Source organism: Homarus americanus, unplaced genomic scaffold, assembly GCF_018991925.1.
Source record: "Homarus americanus isolate GMGI-L3 unplaced genomic scaffold, GMGI_Hamer_2.0 scaffold33468, whole genome shotgun sequence".
NCBI lineage: Eukaryota > Metazoa > Arthropoda > Malacostraca > Decapoda > Nephropidae > Homarus > Homarus americanus.
Genome location: NW_024714177.1, coordinates 1,901,585 through 1,922,474, shown reverse-complemented (window position 1 = coordinate 1,922,474; position 20,890 = coordinate 1,901,585). Strand labels below are relative to the sequence as shown.

Sequence of the window (20,890 nt, the reverse complement as noted above, 5' to 3'; positions counted from 1 at the left end):
CGCCGCCCCCCCCTATTCTCATGAGCTTCAGCATTTGCTAAGTACACTGTATTTTGCAGGATGTGGTTAGAAATGTCATTGTTTCCAAGGCGCTCGCCTCCTCTTCACCACTGATCGGCTCGCTGGCTATCGGGGGGAGGAGGAGTTTCAGTGAAGTTTAAAGAGAGGATTTTAGTGGGAGAGGACAGATGTCGTTGCTTAACACAACTTGCGTGGTGTGGGGTTGTAGGTTTGAGGAGGTAGCAGCACCTGAATCCAAGTAAAAAAGTCACAGAAAAAAAGTCACAGGAAAAAAGTCACAGGAAAAAAAGAAAAGTTAACTATCGAATTCTCACATTTTTTAAGGTTAATATGTTGTAGTGGAATTCTCCCCTACAAACGCTGTTTGTCGCTGCCTAGCCGACCCCACCAATTCCCCAGTGTATGCCTCGTGGTCTAGGTCAACCAGCGCCGCCATACACCACGGAGCGGGGGTCAACTGCTAAGCCACGCCTACCCCCGCTATTTAAGACCTGACCTCGTGGTGATCTCTCTTTTTCTACCTACAGCCGCAGCCAGCAACACCTCCTCCTGCCTGGCGGTCCTCGCTCCTCCGCCTGCCTGGCGGTCCTCTCTCCCGCTGGCGAGCATGGCGACCCACAAGCTGTCCTTCTCTGAGCGTCCTCACCAACCAGCTCTCTCTACATCACGCTTGTAACCATGCTGCCTTCCCAGCACCAAGCTGCATTGTACATCCAATACAACATGTATATAGAGAGCACATTGTGAGTTTCCTTTCTCCATCCCATCCTGAGTGTGAACCAAACATCTCATACCCCACAATGTCAATCAGTTTCAGTAAAGGAATATGCAGAACTGATGGTAACCTAACCTAACCTAACCTAACCTTTATTACCGGCCACCATAAATTAATTGTGACTTTTTTCCCTAGCCAAAATTGTGACTTTTTTTCTGTGACTTTTTTCCCTGTGACTTTATTACCGGCCACCCAGTAACCTAGCCTGGACACGGCGGGAAGGGGGCGGGACCTCCATATCTCAAGGCTATCTGGTTTTGCCGCCCACCACATCCTTACCCAAGAGTGGACCTGACGAGTTCATGTTTACCCAAAAGCCACTATGTTGTTGCATGCACTTTCTTACTTACATTTCCAAGAACTACAGTACAGGGTATTTTCTAAATTCGTGAATACTCGGCAAAGATATCAAGTCTGTGTTTTATAACGTCTCTCCTAGCAAAAAATGACACTGGAAGGTAACCGGTGCCAAAATAAAATACCAAGTTGAAGTACCTTTGTACTTTAAACAGTTGTTGTCTCTTTCTCTAGCTCTTAATTCAACTGGCATTACTTAAATTGATTATTTGAAAATATAATATATTAGAGAATAAGTTAAATGGAATGCTGATTTTATATTATTAAAGTAAATATAATATCAGAATTTGGTAACAAACATTGCCAGACACGATCATTTTTCCTATTATTCGTCCTTAAGCGATTCGTGTGTGTACATCATTGTTTTCTTTATGTAAAGTTCAATTTATCATATAAATACGATTCGTATTTATCACATATTATATAGTACATAATAACTGAATTTTAGGATAATTTCTTTATAAGTACAGTCAACAAGTTTATATTTATAGATTTATTACAGTCAAGGGCCGAGGCAGTGCTAGAGATTGTTTACCAATCCTTGAGAGGTGCACCCGACCTGACGGCTGTGTCAGTGTGTGGTGTGGAGTGCTCAGCTTGACAGGCTTCTACTATTGCTTCTGTGTTATAAGACTACTGCATCTAATGCCTTGACAGAGGTACTTCACTACTGAACTTATCCTGCACCCTAGTTTGTAAGTGTTCACCTGTATGATATATTAAAACATTATTCTGTACAGACAATTTATTAATACGGACAGTTATGAAGGTTGTCACTTGAAATAGGCACTCTTGGCTTAAAATTCCGGGGGTTTGGGTTTAGAATCAGTAAATGGCAGGGGGAATCAGTGACAATTTGGTGCTTGAGGGACTGTCCAGGACGTGTATTCGGGCACCATTACTCCCCACCCCCAACAAGGCACATGACCAGCTTGTTGCATGACTCACTTCCCGAATATAGTCAGGGTCTCTGTACTGTTTTCATTTTGTACGTAGCAAAATTTATTTATTCAAGGTAAAGCTAGATTTGTTGACTACAGATAACAATTTAATTGTCACCTGGTAGGTAGGTGAAGAATATGTGTCGTAGGATATTGCTGGGTTGAACTATATTTATAATAAAAAGAGAATGAACATGATCATTATGGAGTTGTGGAGATGTGTTGATAGGTTATCATTACACACACAATGATAACTTTTGAGCAGATACATGATGCCTCTTGGAGCCCCTACCTAAACACTGACATTACACAATTATATCACTGGAGCCCCACAATAAATGTGTGGAAAGAAAGCTTAAAAGGAGACGTCCAAAATAAGAGTTAAAGAGATTGGTACAGTACTTGACAACCCCTATTACCACACACACAACTTTTTCCGCAGTGCACATGACTGTAGTTTAAAGTATTTTCTTGAAAACTCAGAATCTTTGAATAAGTCTTGGTTTTAATATCGAGGTGAAGTTCGAAGTATGTCACTATTGGGTAATTGTTAATGAAAGTGCACAACTAAAATAATTATTACCGGTATAAAACATTTGTTATTCAAGTGGAACATTCATGATTGGTTCCAGTTATTTTTTTTCAGGGATCTTCTCCAGTATGAATATTTAAATGTATAGAATGCAAATTTGATCATAGAGCTAGGAAAATCGTTTTAAATCCAAATATTGTACTGTATAAAGAGTAGACAATGAGCCAACCAAACCTAACCTATTCAACTATTGTTTCATTATAGGCAGAAGTGTAAAGTAGTGAAGTAAATATACTTGAGAACCTTAAGTACAGTAACATTCTTTAATTTTGACATTTTAGAAAGTATTTTCATTTTGAGCAACTTGGTTAATATTCTGTAGTGACCATGCATGGAACTTCATATTGATTCATATAGGGAGATAAAAAAAAAGTAGAATATACAGTACTTTATAGCATTTCTGCCTGAAATTTATAGTTTTCTGGTTAATATTATTTCACTTAAGAGAGTACAAGTTCGTAAGCGTATACATTGCTTGATTTTTACTCAGCCAATCGGCAGATGTGTTAGTTATATAATACTTGTGCACCTGCTTGCATTTTTGTCGGAAATTTATATTTTATGATTTTTTTTTTACTTCAATTTCAGTTTGGTTTCTTAAGGTTCCTTTTTCTTGTTAGGTTAGATTTACACACCAGCGGGTCTGGAAAGGTGGTTAGTTCAGGTCCTTCTTGTTTCTCTGGTTATGTTAAGTTAGGTTAGACTTGTACGTCTACTGATATTTGTCATTAAATTTGTTTTATTAAGTTTTTGTATGTTTTTATCCCACAACTTCCATTTCATTCAAAGCCCTGCCAACTTAGTGTGATCAAAATTGCATTTCTTAAAGTAAAACAAAATTTAAACAAAAAATTTTCGACAGAAAGGCTAGATATAAAGTATTTTTCTCCCTAGACAGTTTTGTATACAAATCAATACATATAGAGTTCTGTACCTGGTCATTACATAATATTTACAACTTTTGCTCCAACTTAGTACATTTAAAGAAAAATATTTTAGTTTAACATACCCCCAGTTATAGTAAAATCTGTTAAGTGTACTGTAACGTACTTTCCCCAGACTGTTGCAAAATTCCATGGACAAAGCAACCAATCTTAGGACACAGAATTGAGGGATTTTAAGTTACTGTACTGGTCAGTGAGTCCAAAGTGAGCGAGACTTGACATCAAGAATTTTGGACACCAAAATCGATGCTGATATCAGGGCATTTTCCAATATTGTTTACATGGTTAAATGACATTAACAGTCATATGTTTTATCTGGTTTTGCATCTTCATTAAGGTGTGCTTTGATAAAATTTTGTCAGTGTTTAATATTTCTCTATAATATTTTATTGTGATGGACTAGGGTACTGTACAGTAATTACTAACCTTGGTTTGTGCTGAAAGACCTATAGTATTTTTCTTCTTAGTAAAAGCTGTCATTACATCTTCTTAATTAGTATGTAGTAAACTCTAATTAAAAAAAAACTATATGGCAGATACTGTACCTGCCATATGGAGTACAGTACAGACCTACACATCATGAAATACTCCTAACAGACTATAGTGTAAAATTTAAATGATTCTCTCCATTTTTCCCATCTTTGTATTGGTTAGCTGTGTTCTCAGGAGAAATATTCTCAAGCAGTGGAAAAATTCAGTGATACCTCAAAGATTACAGTATCAGATTACATGAAGATTACCGATTCCCCTGACGTCTGCCTAGGGGAGGTTTAGGTTAGCATTAGGGTGGTTAATCTTCATGTGAAATAAGCTTAGGTGCCTAATCTTCAGGTGATCCACAATATCTTGTAAGGTTAGGATTTACCTCTTCATGTGAAATCATGGAAGTGCAGTACTTTGTATACAGTAAATTTTGTTTTCACAATACAGTATCCAGGTGTAAATGTATAAAATTTTTAATGAGACAGTTTGTGATATCAAGTACAGTACTGTACAGTTTATTACCCAAAGGCTGCCCGTGGTGGAACGCAGTGTGTCCAAAAAGAACGGGTTAAAATATTTTATGTTATTATGTACAATTTGCAATGCTCTCATAGTTATCAGCAAAGTTTATTCAGGAGTGGAGAAATGTGGACGACAATTTAGTATACAGTATAATGAACATAGTTTAATTATCTCTGTAATTTCATTAAATTTACCTTTTCATCGCTTATCAGTTTACTGGCCCTGGGGAGGTCGGTCTGTTCTGCTACTTAGTTATGAGCTTTATTGTCCACTGGCAGTAAAGGAGGAAACCATTTTTTGGGAGGTGGGGGTTCACACTGATCACACTTCTTCTAATGCATGCCCCAGGCCAGGTCTTGGTGAGAGGTAGTGCGGGAGGGGGGTTTGGAGATTCTTCAGTTAGACACTTCCTGGAGGAGATTTTTAGTCATACCAGTAGGTTAGCTTAAATTAGGCTGGGATGGGTTGGGAGAGGTTAAGTCAGATTGAGATAGGTTAAGTTAGGCTGGAATGGTTTGAGATAGGTTAAGTTAGGTTGGGATGGGTTAGGTTAGCATTAAAATTTTTGTAAGTTAGTAATATATCGTCAGAACAAAATTTTATTGCTCTTTGTCCAATGTGCAGTGTTTTTTTTTTTTTTATGCCTTTGGCTTCTCCATCAACAAGTGTGATACTTTCTGGTAACTTTGATAGTTACTGGATTAATCTGTAAGAACTCTTAAGAGATGGCAATGAATTAAGTAACAGTACTGTAATAGGGAAAGTGACAAAGAAGGAATTAGAAGTGCAAGTGAAGGTAGATAATGGCGAGACTGGTGATTGTTGTATTCCTACCCGCCCATGGAGCAGACATATGGGTGGAGACCAAGTAAAAAGAAAATCCTAAATAGTGCTTCTTTTTACTTTCGTTTTTAAGATTAACTGGCTATTTTACACAATTTGCAAAGATCGGGAAGAGGGCTTTGAGAACACATAATTTTATACCATTATGGGTGGCAAATATTAATGTAAATATAGTAAATACAGCAGAGCAATACTAAAACTGTTCTAGTGTGCTACATGATGGTGACTCTTGACGTGGGACGGGTCTTCTTAAAAGATTGGACTGTGTTCCAGATTTTTTAAACTTGCATTAAAGATACAGTTTTCATGCTGATTTTAAATGTGAAACTCGTGTTTTGTGGAAATGTTTTATTTGTGACTTACAGGTCTATGAATCAGAAGTGCTTGCCAATGGTGCTTAACATAAGCTCGTATAGCAGCTTTGGATTCTTTGAACAGTGGGAGTCCAGTCTTTGAACACATTATTGGTTCATGTAGAAAATTAGTAAATACAATAAGGAAAAATGGCCATAATGTTCAATTTGTATGGGTCCCTTCACATGTAGGCATTGGTCTTAATGAAGCAGTAGATATTATAGCAAAAAGAGCCACGGAAAAGGCCGAGATCGTCATAATATGTACTAAAACCTTGAAACAATTAAGGAGCAAATTACGGAAAATACAATCAATAGAAGATTATTTCAAAAGGAATGAAATATACGAGAAAAGTGAAACAATGAAACATTACCATCATGTTCTCATGAACACAAAATTTACAAATGGGAAAGATAGGAGTAGGTGGAAAGATTCAGTGTATATGAGGTTAAGATTAGAATATAAATATTATTGGGAACTTGGAGCTGAGAGAAGTGAACAGGATAAAGAATGTAGAGTTTGTAGAACACCCAGATACCATACCCTGCCACATTATATACTGGAATGCCCATTGCTTAATGTATATAGAAATGCCCATATAAATAATGTCTCCAAGCAAATAGAGTGGATGTTTAAAAATAGGAAAATAGATGAAATATAGAAATTTTGCATCTAGAATATAACTATGTATGTATATAACTGATTATATGAAATATTAGGGATTTATGCGAGTCCTGAGAGGGACATTCCTGGACTGGGGTGGGGATGACTTATGTCACTTCATCCCTGTATGTATATTATGTATGCTGTATGTATATTATGTATGTGCTCCATTTATATACACTATTTATTCAGCCTAGCTAGCAGCGTGTGTCAATGTATTTACCATGTCCCACACGCTTAATTAATGTGCCTGGCGACATATGGAAGCTGCTAATGTATCACTTACCACATGTCCCCGAAAGGCTAGTTGACCCCCAGACAGAGTGAGTAGTGCCACCCCTCTTGTGTACCTCTGTTTATCCAATAGAACCTACGAAAACTCCACAGGTGTTTGTGTTCGCTTCTGTAGATAGAACTTGATACCCAGAACACATGCAATCCCTTTGAGATGTATTAATGTTTTTTGTATCTCGATAAACGTATCAATCAATCAATCAATCATAAGCTCGTATAAATTTTGCCCTTTGTGACGCTGGCGCCACATACCGGTAAACTCGCACAGGTACCTATCCAAGATTTGGCGATGAGTACCGGCTTGTTTATTAGGTTAGGTCAAAAACACTGTTCCAGCAAACAAACGCCAATAAAATATTAAAAATTTATTTCAGCCAAAAAAAATTGCATACTTAGAATCGGCATAAACGAAATTAAAAACAAATTCTAAATTTTAAGAACATCATACCGTGGGGCTATAAATAGTTTAAACGAGTTTGTCTTCATGTCGTGTGTTGGTTGTAGTTTTAGACGCGTTCAATTCTTGTTAAACATTTACCAGTCGTGTTAGTGTATCCTGTCCGAATTTATGACGCAGCCAAACTTAGGCAAATATTTTAGGGTGTGAGAATTGTATTATTTAAGACCAGACTTGACCAACACTTACTTTGGCGTATATTCACACACACACACATAATATATATATATATATATATATATATATGACCGCGCCGTAGTGGTTAATAGGTAATCAGTGGCGAAGTGGACAAAGTAAATAAGGCAAGTGGTGACAAATTGCCTGTCCTTCGTCGACTTCGCTCTTGTCCTGTACGAGTGATACGTATGGTGCAATATAACAGGAGCCCAGACTGTCTGGGACCTGTTCTGTACTGGAAGAAACCCTGTGAGCTGGGGGAGAGAGGGTGGATAATTTTATATAAACGTGACGTTAGTGTTCTGGTTAGTTGGCGTTCATCCTTTGCGTGCTGACGTCGTACCGTCATCACCTTGATGTGTTATCATTTGTCTGTTATTCACATGCAGGTATTTATTATTACGTGCACTGGTGTTTGATAAGCTATAATACATAAACCATAGGGATTTTAATTAACGTATTGTAAATGAAGTGAAGCGTAAGAAAATGTAAGAAGTCAGAATAATGTTTGTACTTTCAACTATCTTTGTAACCCCTTTGTAATTCGACGATTTATATCATATCGATTATAGAAGATTTGTTCTCGAACTTTTACGTGTAGACGATCAACTTAAGACCCCCTCCAACCCCCTCACAACAAGTTAAGCATCATCAAGCCGTTAAGGCAGTGTTACCAAGTCAAGGTCCATACTGACTTGTATTTTCTGACAATTCATTCTATATTTGTATTACATTTGACACATATTTTGATTGTGCATTGTAATAATTCAAACAGTTTTGGGCAATAAATCGTTACATTTCGTATTATACGTGCGAGTAGGGAGTGGCAGGCGTCTGCTGGTCTGGCAGCCCCAGATGCAACCCGTGCAGGACACGTACATTCGTGCAGGTTTGTTTACATCATTAACAGGTGGGTCAGCCGTCAATAATTACCCTACATGAAAAATGCTTATTAGAACATAAGAAAATAAGGAGTCTGCAATAGGCCGGTTGGCCTGTGCATGGCAGCTCCTGTTGAGTTACTACCACCCTATCATCCATGAATCTATCCAGCCTCCCTTTGAAACTTTCCAACTTTCCAGCACTTACTACAAGGTTGCTAAGCTTGTTCTCAGGGTTGCCAACTCGGATTTTCAAATGTCGCTAGGCTGGTACCTAAAAGTAGCTAAATGTCGCTAAATCTTCCATGGAAAGTCGCTAGCTATTATTCCCCCCCTTTAGTAATTTGATGCAAATTATATTTTCATAATGCCGACTATAATGGACGGAGTATAAATAAAATGCATTATGTAAAAATAAAAATATTTTTTTTTTTAAAGTTTAATGTGCACACTTACCTATTATTCAATAGTAATTGCATCCCAGTCCTCTTCGTAGTGTGAACAACTGTAGAGCTGGAAGTATGTGAAGTGCTTGGCATGCTTGGTTCAGGTTCTCTTGTAACTGTATGCCTCCACAGTCCCTATCTTTCTTAAAATATCACTAGGAAGTTCATAACTTGCACAACAGGTGTTCTGTCTTTTTAACCCATACTTTATTGTAAGAATTGCCTTTAATGTCGATAGTTTCATTTTGTTGCGCAATTTTGATTTCACTAAGTTCATATTACTAAATGTGCGCTCTACATCTGCGTTTGAATGCGGAAGAGATAAGGCAGCGAGTGCAATTTCAACCAGATCATGGTAAGGGTTTTCACCTGTCGCATCTCTGTAATTTGCCACTTCTGACCACAATTTTAGGGTGTTAGATGTTTCTGTCCAGATTGTGTGATGCAGTTTTTTCCACTGGAAATCAATCTTGGTAAGGGTGCTGGAATCTTCTGTAAATAAGTGTGCCAAACCAAGTATATCTGATTTAATAGGCTTCAAGCATTCATCGGCACTCAGAAAAGAAATCGACTGCAGCACACGAATGTTGTCAGGTAAGCGTTGACGAAGTTGTTTTATGAGTTCAACCCGTTCAAATGCATTGTCCCTGTAACCCCGTTGCTATATATTATGGCTCGAAATTAGGAAAACCGAGTTTTCATGGACAGTCCAAAAGTATCCAGAAAGTCGCTAGATTTCTGTGGATATCTCTAGACTTGTCGCAAATCGCTCTAAAATGTCGCTAGAAAAAAACAAAAAGCTCTAGATCTAGCTACAAAGTCGCTAAGTTGGCAACTCTGCTTGTTCCACCCGTCCACCACCCTATTTGCAAACCAGTTCCTTCCTATCTCCCCCCTAAAACCGTTTATTTTTAGAAATGGCATAAGTATAATATTTGTACAGTACTGTACTAATGAAGTTATTATTTGCAGATTGGAACCTACAGTAAATGATGGGTCAAAGATTTTTGGACATTGTGATCATCATCACACCCGTGCTAGTGTCGTATGTTAATGCAGTCCTCTGTCCTGGTGGATTGATTAAGTAAGTTAATCTATCTTATTTCTGTGTACTGCTCTGTACTCACATTATTGTATTTTCCCTTTTATGGTTGTCATCCTTCTTCCAGTTGCCATGTTTTACTACAAAGGCTTATCCCTCTCCTTCCCTCTCCTTCTGTATATCATTTCCCCCAGCTAATTCATCTTGCTCATCCATCTTCCTATTCCCACTCTCTCTCCACCCTCCTCTAAAATTTAATCTACATAAATGTTCACTCATCCCCCTTCCTTCCATCCCTATGCTCCTCTTCCTCCTTCCATTGCCGTTTCAGTCATCTCTCCCACCCAATTTTTTGGTGATGTAGGTATCAAGAACTTTATTTTATGTCTTGATTTCGGTCTTATATGCGTAGTTTTTGGTCTCTGAAAGCTACGGTCTCACATTTCAACCCCCCAAAAGTATTTAACAGTTGGCCCATAATTTCACATTCCTTAGGCATGGATTAACTTATGTACAGTATAGTCAAGTAATAAGTATATACTAGGTAATTGTGATCCTACTATTTTTTGTACAATAAATTACTCGTTAAGCACAATTTGTGATGATTTTTACAGAATACTGTACTGTATTTGCATACTGTATAAAATAACAATACAACCTTTATACACAAATATTTATTTTTTCAATTATGGGTACAGTACATATTTTGAAGTATGAAATCCATTTGTATTTAGAGAACTTTCAGTACAGTATACAATATAATAAGTTTTAGACGGCTTCCAGGGTTTAAATCATTGTTATTGTATCCTCCACTTATCATCATTGTTATTTTAGATAAATTTATTTACTCTTAAAAGTGTATTTATTACTATACAGTACTGTGCTTTTAATGTACAGTACTACTATTAGAATCTTTAATGTTTATACAGTAAGATTCATTTTTTTTATGTTTATCACTTATTACAATGTTCATTTTGACATTTATTGAAGGTAGGTCATTTAAAGGCTAGTTTTATTATACTGTTCTTTACAGTACAGTATATATGAGGTAGGCTGAGATACTAATATAACATTGCACTGAACATATCTCCAATGCACTGGAAAAAAAAATTTCTTCATATTTGGGGAATATTTGATCGCCCAGAACCCTGACGATATTGAATTGACAACGGTTCAGTGTTTTAACTGGTTTCTGTTTCCGTGTTATGTTTCTCAAAGTTGTGATTATAAATTACCCAAAGTAATGGGTCATTAGGTTGTGTGAGTCGGGTACAGTACCTGCTAATATAACAGGTAGTGCAGGTAACTTTTGTTAATTAGGAAATTTAATACATTAGTTAGAGGTACAGTACACCAGTTATTGCAGATGTCCAGATACCATGACATGTTGTTTACTGGCCAATAAGGAGTATGGATGCTGCCCATATGTATCTGCTGTCTGCTGCCCGGATCGTGTACACTGTTGTCCTCATGGTAAGTACATTACTCGCCACCAGTTTTATTAACATAGTCATAAGAAAGAATTTTAAGGAGCTTGGGTTTACCTCTTATGTTTTAATTATCAATTTACAAAAGGTCGAGGAAATTTTGTCCAAAAATTTCAAAGGTTCAAAAGTTTTTTGAACTGATGTGAGTACGAATTCATATACGAGTTCTTCACAATTAAGTTGTCAGGCGTCGTAATTCTGGGTAAAAACTTTGTGTTAGTATAAGAGCAACATGTAAGATCTGGTTGTGGGGTGACCAGGAATGTGAGACAACTACAATTTCATCTGCAGACAACTGGATGGGCCAGTCAATTGCCCTGTCTGTTGCAGTCTCCACTCATCTTAACCTGTAACACACAAACTTCTGTTTTCACACTAATCACTGCTACAATTTTGGCTAAATTTGAAATAACCAAAGTCATTCTTATTGCAAAAATATCCTAAAGTATATAAACACAACTCAACGAGCAACAATTATATGTCAAGAAGCAGTGGTGTTAGTGGATGAGGAAATGTTATTTCCCAAAATTTACAGTGCAAAGACAGTAAATCAAACTAAAAATTACTAAAACCTAAAGTATGAAAGATTACTGAAGTGAAGTCATGTTTACATGTAAAAATATCTAAAATGCTAGAGGTGGGAAGGGGTGTAAGTAGTAAAATAGCATCAATTGGGGTTGAGGTCTTTGTGTAAAGTTTAGCCTAGTCTTAGAATGTTGTAATGTGAGTACAGTACTGCATATGTAATGAAGCACATACTATAGATGTTCGAGTGAGTGTTGCAGTATTCATGACTGGTATGGTTACTGCACATCTGCTTGGTCCTTTACTTATTTCCTTAAAGCATCTATGGATACTAAAATATGTCCTGATGCTGGTGTTGTAACCATTTCTTTTAAGGTAATTACAAGAGTTTAGGTGTCTGTTCAAGAGTTGACCTTGAATTTGTTTATTTGTCCATTTTTCACTAGTAAATTAAATGTTTCAAGTGTAAGTGAGCAAAATATCTCAAATCTGCAGGAATAATTTTTTATGTCACATAACAGATGTGTTTGGTATTGGTCAAGAAAGAAGTGACAATTTTGGAGAAGATGGTTGTTGTGTTAGGAGATAAATGTTCATTATCAAAAGGGGTCTTGGTGTATACAATACTGTATTACTGTATCTTGGGACTCGTTCCAATTTGTACATCATGCTGATTTAAGTGCACAGCGTGGGAGACTATGAAAATTAATACCGGTACCTTTTCAGATATGCAATGTGATGTAGTCTATCAGGCTTGTTTAAAGAATGGATTTCCTGTGAAATTCTTCTGGAAAGTCCCTGTGCACCAAGAACTCGCTGAGCAGATTGAACCAAGAACTGTTGTAGAAGAACTGCAGATAGAGACAAATGAAGTGGAGCTGTCTGAAGGTAATACAGATAATAGTTATATAAACTTTAAATTGATATGTTGATATCCGTTTTTTTTTGTCTGTATATTCCAAATATAATTCTTGAAATATCTAACAGTGGGCACCTTTAGTGGTGCAAAACTCAATTTATTGGCAAGCATAGAACTGGTAAAACACTGCATCAGACCAGCTGCTGCCCCATGAGCATGTGCTTAGCAAGCGAACATATTTATGCTGTGGAAAAAATTTGGAGACTTGCCAAACTAAATACATGCAGCATAATATAATACATGCTGATATTCTGGCAAAAGAGATATAATTGTTTATTTTGTTGACCTTAGATAATAAAGGCATCCCTTATTAGAATGTCTAATGCAATCCTTAAAACTGGCATCTTAAATGAAAACTTGATAGTGAAAGGCATTTTCTAAGGTTAGGATTTAACTTAAAACAACAAAACTTTAGAAAAGATGCCAAAACTATTTTCAGTACACAAATCCCAATAAAGTCTTTTGGCATTACTCCACCTTACAGTTTGCACAGTGTATGCAGCTAAGTTGTTGAAAAGTTCATTGATGATGAATATTAGTATTTTGTGGTAGATGACATTGTTGGAGAAATGATATTTCATGTTTTTAGACTGCCTAGTGGAATAACCGTATTTTAATGTTTTTAGGCTTGACCGAAAGAAAGAAATGTCCCGATGAGCATTGGTGCCCAGGAGTATATACTTGCTGCAGGATGTACAGTGGGGATTATGGTTGTTGTCCTTATGATGCTGGGGTCTGCTGCTCTGATGGCTTCCACTGCTGCCCTAAAGGGTCTCAGTGTGATGCGACTACTGGAGGATGCTATGTACGTGCTACCAAGATTTATTTACACACTGTTATGCCATAATTTAGCAACTTAGTTAAGTTAAAGATGAATATAATAATGAGAGCACATACGGCACAACAAAAAACTAATTGGCAACTCGGCACAGCTTAATCTTTAATATTTATAACTTAAAATTAACGTTATTTCAATACACGACAAACAATGGTAAAATGCAAAAGTTAAAAACACAAATAAGGACTAAATGGTGCGTCCTGGTTTCAATCGCACCCCTCTTGCTTTATCACATCAATTCAGGAGTGAAGGTTTGGAATTATACACGACACGAAATATTTAAAATAATTTAATAACAGAAGTTTACGATAATAAATGTGCTGGTTAAATAATTGATGGATAATTGAATTCATGAGAATAAATAATATGCATGATTATTTGACTGGAAATATTTAGCATAGGACAAACCATCATAAGTAATGACTCCCTACCAAGTTAAACTGCACTTGGTTTTCCATCCTTAATAAACAATTAATATGTGCACAGTATATAAACCATAAACCACATTACAACACAATAATTGATTACACTATACAATAAACACAATACATAACAATAGAGCAGCACTGAATATACAATACTTAGCTGACCCCAGACGTCCTGTCGGCACCAATGCCCAGCCTCGACTTCCCAAAACGCACCGGTGAACTCGAAGCCTAAACAACACTTAATATAAAACAACTCTACATTAAGCTGAAAAAATAGTTAAACATACATACATTTTAGGACAATTTTAGGTATCAAGTACCAGTTTTGCTCACAAATACGTAATTATATAAAATATTTTACATACAATCCACCATGACACGTAGTCATCCCTACACCAATGCCACCACCACACGGAAGGGGAGGGTAACGAGCACTTCCCCAAACTAGTTTAGGGAATTGCTTGTTAAATACTGTACTTGAATCAAATATTTCACGATGCATAACGCAATGCATTACGCTATGCATAACAATACATACATACATACATATCTTGAGTAATACTGTAGTACAGTGTTCTTAAGAAATTCTTAAACATTAAATGATAATACTGTACAGTATATGGGCTATACACTACTGTGTAGAGAAACCAAATGGATCATATATTAAAGATACTAAAGTATATACTGTACTGTACATTACTACTCTAGGAAGTGAAGGCACCTACCCTTGATATAAATTTTGCTTTCACTTTCTTAGATGGTTTAGGCATGTGGGAAGAATGAAGGAGACCAATTGGGTCAAAAGGTGCAAGGGGTATTTGTGGAGGTGAGGGGAGCTAGGGATAAGCCAAGAATTTCATGTGGAGAGGTTGTAGAAATAACAAGAGAGTTAAGAAGTTAATGAGAGAAGCTGCAAGAAACTATATAACCTGGAGAGCTGCTATCAAGTATTACCACTCGTACAGCTGACCCACGTAAGTGTGGTAAATGGCTGTAAAACGGTGGTGATGAATCCATTCTTTAGTAACAAAATTAACAAAAACTGGATATTTAACCCTTCTTGCAAAATTAGATCAGCAGCTAGAGAATATGCATCTTGGTAAAAAAATAACTTCTTGGCACCAGATTTCAATTTATTTTATGGCTTAGTTCATGTGGTGATACACACCAAATATATAATTAAAAATGTTTGTTAATTTCAGCATGAGAACATGAATTTTTCTATTAATGCTTATCCTATGGAGTCAAAGAAACCTCCAAAGATAACCAGGACAAAAGTTCAAACTGCAAGGACAACGCCACTAATTAAGCCAGCTCGAGAGAACATTGCCGGTATGTTTTATATAGAATGTAAATTTTGTAGTAGTAGTAGCAGTAGCAGCAGCATCATCATTAAATGTATACAGGGGTCAGGGCTCAACTTCTCAAAGGTTTGTGCTATAATTTTTTCCCCAGAGTGTACTGGTATGGTGTGACAGTAATTCTTGAATTAGAGTGGTACGGGTTTATTCTAGTGAATGATGGGTACATGTACAAGTTTTCATGTAGGCGTCTGTCTGTGCAGGCTCTTTTCTTATGGCCACCCCCACTGACTGTCAAATTAAAAATAAGAAGTCAGATGTTCATATATATTTTTTTAATGAACAAATACATTGGTCATTTTGCATCTTTATTCATTTAAATTAGGAACACTTGTCTTTACCTTACATGTTTTGTGATTTTAGTGTATATTGTATATTTACCTCAAGTATGATTGTAAATGGGCTTGATCCATCTCTGACAGACCCAGGAGGCGAGTGTCCTGACGGCCACCCTTGCCAAGAGCAATATACCTGCTGCAAGGTCATGGACCAAGGATATGGATGCTGCCCATATACTGATGCTGTTTGTTGCACAGACTATATCCACTGTTGCCCTAAAGGAACCACCTGCAACACCACCCTTGGAACCTGTGATGTGGTGAGTACAGTATATTTCAATGTTACTGAGAACTTTGTAAAGCATAGATACAAATTAAAATATAAATACTGCTTAAGAAATGGTTTGACTTCAGACAGAAAAGGTGATGGTGAAAGACTTGACATTTCATTAAGGTGTATACAATAGCCCAATTTTCTTATTTTACAAAGATCAACATAAATGGAATAATAATAGTAGGACTACATTATAACTAATATGTGTTTAGACATGCCTGTATCAAGATACATTTTGTTGTGAATTGAATTCAAGAGGAAGTGTTAAACTTAATTAAATCTGTATTTTTTATCCATGAATTTATTTTTTTCTTAGGCTCTTTTCATTCATTTGGCTACAACACATTCCTCAGAGTACAAGCAAGTCTTACAAAATACAGTACAGATGCAGCAGCCACCGTTACTATTATCAGATTGTAGGAAAATGTAATTGGTAATCATAAATTGATAACTCACTTGGGATACTTTCCTCTTAATGCTGCTTACAACTTTGGGTGAGGCTGAAGACAATGTGTGTACAGTACAGACTACAGTGGCAAAGTGCATATAAATACTTTAGTTATAAGAGAGAAAGGATGATTTAGTTGGACAGGGATGCTTATGTGTTGAGGAAACTTATGCAAAGAAGAGAAAACAGTGACTTACAAGACATGGGAGACTTGGAGAAATTTTCAGAAAGTATTGGTGAAGGAAATGATGAAAGTAAATTGATGTGAACATCAGGGAATGAATGTAGAGAAGATGAATTCATATAAGTGGAAAGAATGCAAGAAGAGAGAGTTGGAAGAACTGGGAAGGATTAGTAGGATATAATGTGTTATGGTTTAATGTGCACGTGTTGCACTGTGAATGCCATTACTGTACAGTACTTAGGCTACCATGCTGTAAGAGGAAGAAATTGGATGAAACATAATTATCATATCTCTTCAGCAAAAGAACTTGAAATTGTCTGTTCCTGCCCACTCCATTGAAACTCTTGGATTGTCGCAAGTGTCAAGACCAAAGGCAAGATTAGAAGCGGAGCAAAAGGATGAAGTTGGCATTGTGTGCCCTGATAGAGAATCCCGTTGTCCAGATGGTCAAACATGCTGTCCAATTAGGAGTGGTGGCTATGGATGTTGCCCCATGCCTCTCGTAAGTCTTCTACCTAATTCTTGTTACTCTGTGAGGAATATTTTGAAACCAATCGGTATTCTACTTTGGCTGAAAGATAATTGATCTGTTTTAGCATTAGATTTGAAATTTTCTAGGGGTCTCCTCACTGCCCTGATCTTAAGTACAGGTAGTTTATGTGCACCACTAAACATATTAGTCATGGATTGATTGGCTTATATTATATCTGCAGCCACAAAGGGATGTGTTTAATAAACTCAGCGCAGTTTTCTATTTTATTTACAGGCAACTTGCTGCAGTGACCGTGAACATTGTTGCCCCCATGGTTATGAATGCATTGGTAGTGGGTGCCAGAGGAGGGCAGGATCTCCCGATCTCCCACCTTTTATTCAGTTCTCATCTGCCATTAGAAATGAAGAGGTGAAGGCAGTGTTATGTAAATGTCTTTATAATAGTGGTGTATAAGTACAGTAACTCCTCTTGTGATTGGCTGTTATAACCTTTACATGAGAAAAACCATTATTTTTTAATGGAGCACCTATTTTAGCTTTAATAAATTGCATCATGTATGCCATTAAATTGCCTCGTGCTACCAACACCTTAATAGAACTCTCAGTTGCCTTTTGTCATTATGGAAAATACATGCATGTTACAGTTAGTGGCAGTTTTATATATTGAATACTAAGTACATAGCTTAAGAATGTATAGAATGTAATCTCTACTTATATTTCAACAGGCCAGCTCTAAATTAACAATCCCAGAAGTCAGGACTGTGGTATGCCCTGATGGTAATGTCTGCCCTGATGGAAACACTTGCTGCACACTTAGTAGTGGTGGTTATGGATGTTGCCCCATGACTCGTGTAAGCATTAAATTTTCTAATGTAATTTATATATATAAATACTGTTTGTATCGGGAGTTTTTCACCTACAAGTACGTGCTGTGTTTAACGTTTCATTTTAGGGATATTTTCATCAGGTTTGTGCAGTACAGGTGACAATCCCTTATCTGAAATCCTTGGGGCCAGAGGCATTTCAGAATTTTTCGGATTTCAGAATGATTAATTTTTTTTTTCTTCTCCTCCTCCTCTCCCCACCCGGGCACAAGTCACTGATCCCCGTTGGGGCCTAGGAGGCGAAAATATTTTAATAATTATAATAATAATTTATAGGTCTAGGTCGTGTTTCTCATTTTATCTTTTTTCATTCTTGTATTTCTTTATTATTATTTTTTTAATACAGTACAGTATTATTGTTATTGTTATTAAGAATTTTATTATTATATTTTATTATTATTATTGTTATCATTATTATTTTATTTTGGTGTATTTTTTAAAAATTTTATTCACTTAGAATAATTATTATTATAATTAGTATTACTATTACATTTTTGCCCACCAGGCCCCAATGTGGGTCAGTGATCTATGCCTGGGTGGGCTAATCCCTGTTTAAAAAAAAAAAAAAATGTTCATAAAAAAAAACTTAAGGTTTTCAGATATAGCATATCGGTATTTTACAAACTAAATGCTACAGTATTAAATGTAAAGCAGTGGGTATTAGTGATTTCAAGTGAAGTTCTTGCCATTCTTTAAACTTGTATCCTTTCCAACTAAGTTTATTTTTAAAATAAAATTTGAAGAACCACAAAATTTAGGGATGCAAAAGTTGACAGTTTACTACCTGGGTATATTCTAGAATCTATAGCATTCAACTCCAAGGAATCTTTCCTGGGAAAAGAAGTGGCAACCTAAATCATTCCTTTGACCATAACAAGTGGTTATGAAATTTTTACATTACTACAGTATTTTAATAATATTTTATATCTTTTAATGAATACAGTACTGAAATTTAGATGATATACAATTATACTTACATGCTGTTGTGGTCCTTACAATAGGCAACATGCTGTGACAATGACACCTGCTGTCCCCATGGGTACTGGTGTGCTGAAGACAGCTGTGACAGAGCATCAAGAACCACTTCAAATTATTTGCCATTTCTGAGCAAGACTCGTATTTCTCCTCGTGTTGCAGATAATGAGGAAGATCCCAAAGGAGTGATTTTGAATGGAGCTTAGTAAAGTTGAGTGTTTTTGTTATTCCTTGAGGATTTTGTATACATCTTGTTATCCTACAATAGCCACAAAACAGAAAGGGTATAAATGCCCATTTACCACATTTGGCTGGATTTAAGAATTCTGCTGTCATAAATTACTAGAATGTATTTTTAAAGAATACTGTAACTAATAATGTACATTGACTTAATGTATGGTAGACGAATAATTATTTTTCACTTTGCATCTTGGGTCACAGCTTTTGACTAGCACCGGTAAATATATATTTTCTCAAAATTAACAGTGAATGAAGATGGAACAAAAAATATTGATTACTGTAATGTTCATAGAATTTAATGATGAATCTCATCTGTATAATGTTTGAAGTGTCAAGTACAATATATAATACACAAAAATAATTTCATTTTGTGAGCAAGGTTTTAGGGGGTTGCTGATCATTGCTTACAATCATGTTTGTAGATGTTGCTCATCTTAGCTGTCAGCAACATCAGAAATTTTTAACTATACATGTAATTAAATTTTTAACAATGTGCACACTTTAAAACCTCCTATGTGAGACAAGTTTGCCCCTTGGCATTATATTTTTGAGAAGTTTTGTTTTGTTCCATACCCTAGTATAAGGTACTGTACCGACTAGTGATAAGGATGTAAACTCGGGGCTTTTATATTACAATCAATGGGTGTTGTTGCTGGTTATAAATGTATGAATTTTTTATTTTTTTTATTGAGTTTTGAAACTCGGTTCACTCGTGTATTTCACCGTATGTATGTATATTCAGTTTAATGCCACTATTACACTCGAAAAATATACAGAGGAATATCAAGTCTTAGAATTTTTTATTTGTGTTTTTCATAAACCATAATTGCATGTCAAGTCTCTTTTTGCATACTGTTTAGGGAATTGTTTGAAAAAAGGATTTGTAGATTTTGAAGCATTAATTGTGTCGGCCACTCATGAAGTTGCAGGAAGAGCCATACATTTTCTCTACCTTAAGTTATCTTGCCACCAGTTTGACACCAATCATGTTCTTAAACTGGCTGTAATTTTTTAGTACACATTTATTCTTTCCATAATTTCTTCACTTAAATGTAAGGTGTGCATGATGGAGATTTTTGCTTGTATCCATAATCATTAACTATACTGTACGGTACTTTTAAGTTTGTAAAAGATTGGTACAGTATATTGAAATTATTGATAACATAGAAGATGAAAGAAGGTGCTGTTTTATATGCAAATAAAGATATCCTGTAACTAGTCATTTCAGTGTAATCTTTTAATATTAGGTAGTTCCCTTCACTAGTGCATTTACAGGGGCTAATCAGGTTTTGTGCAGTGTGGCAGCCGTGTGTTTTGTTTACGTTGGACAGAAGGAAAAACTCAATGATAAAATTGCTATGGAATCTAATTAAAACAAATATCTCAAAGATATTCTGTACCTGTACTATCCCACACTTATGTAGGATTAGCTGAGAAAAGAAAAGAAATATTTAAAAAATTTTGCATGTGAGAATGTGTCTTGCTGCCTGACAGTTTAATGATACACAAATGATTAACCTAGACAAGTATGATAGGTTAATGATATACAAATGAGAATGGCAGATCGGTAGATTTATGATGCAAAAATGAGTAATTCAGAGTAGCATGACACTAAAGATACTTGAATGAGTAATCCAGACTACTGTAGTATGATGTCATAGTCTAAAATGGATCAATGGCCGAGATAAATAGAAGTACAGTATAA

General features: G+C 36.1%; 1 protein-coding gene across 3 annotated transcripts; it reads left to right on the top strand.

Moving 5' to 3' along the window:
- Positions 1 to 1,661: 1,661 nt before the first annotated feature.
- On the top strand, positions 1,662 to 20,400 carry LOC121876532 (progranulin-like). 3 transcript variants are annotated; one of them, XM_042381728.1, is made up of 11 exons: positions 1,662 to 1,812; positions 9,723 to 9,834; positions 11,159 to 11,265; positions 12,531 to 12,692; positions 13,350 to 13,528; positions 15,192 to 15,321; positions 15,773 to 15,948; positions 16,893 to 17,096; positions 17,361 to 17,495; positions 17,812 to 17,937; positions 18,972 to 20,400. In XM_042381728.1, the coding sequence occupies exons 2-11, from the start codon at positions 9,740 to 9,742 to the stop codon at positions 19,149 to 19,151; spliced, it is 1,494 nt and encodes a 497-aa protein (XP_042237662.1). In that variant the 5' UTR covers positions 1,662 to 1,812; positions 9,723 to 9,739; the 3' UTR covers positions 19,152 to 20,400. The 3 variants fall into 3 exon arrangements, with proteins under 3 accessions (XP_042237662.1, XP_042237652.1, XP_042237669.1); XM_042381718.1 differs by having other exon boundaries at positions 1,672 to 1,848; XM_042381735.1 differs by lacking the exon at positions 1,662 to 1,812 and adding an exon at positions 7,667 to 7,812.
- Positions 20,401 to 20,890: the final 490 nt, after the last annotated feature.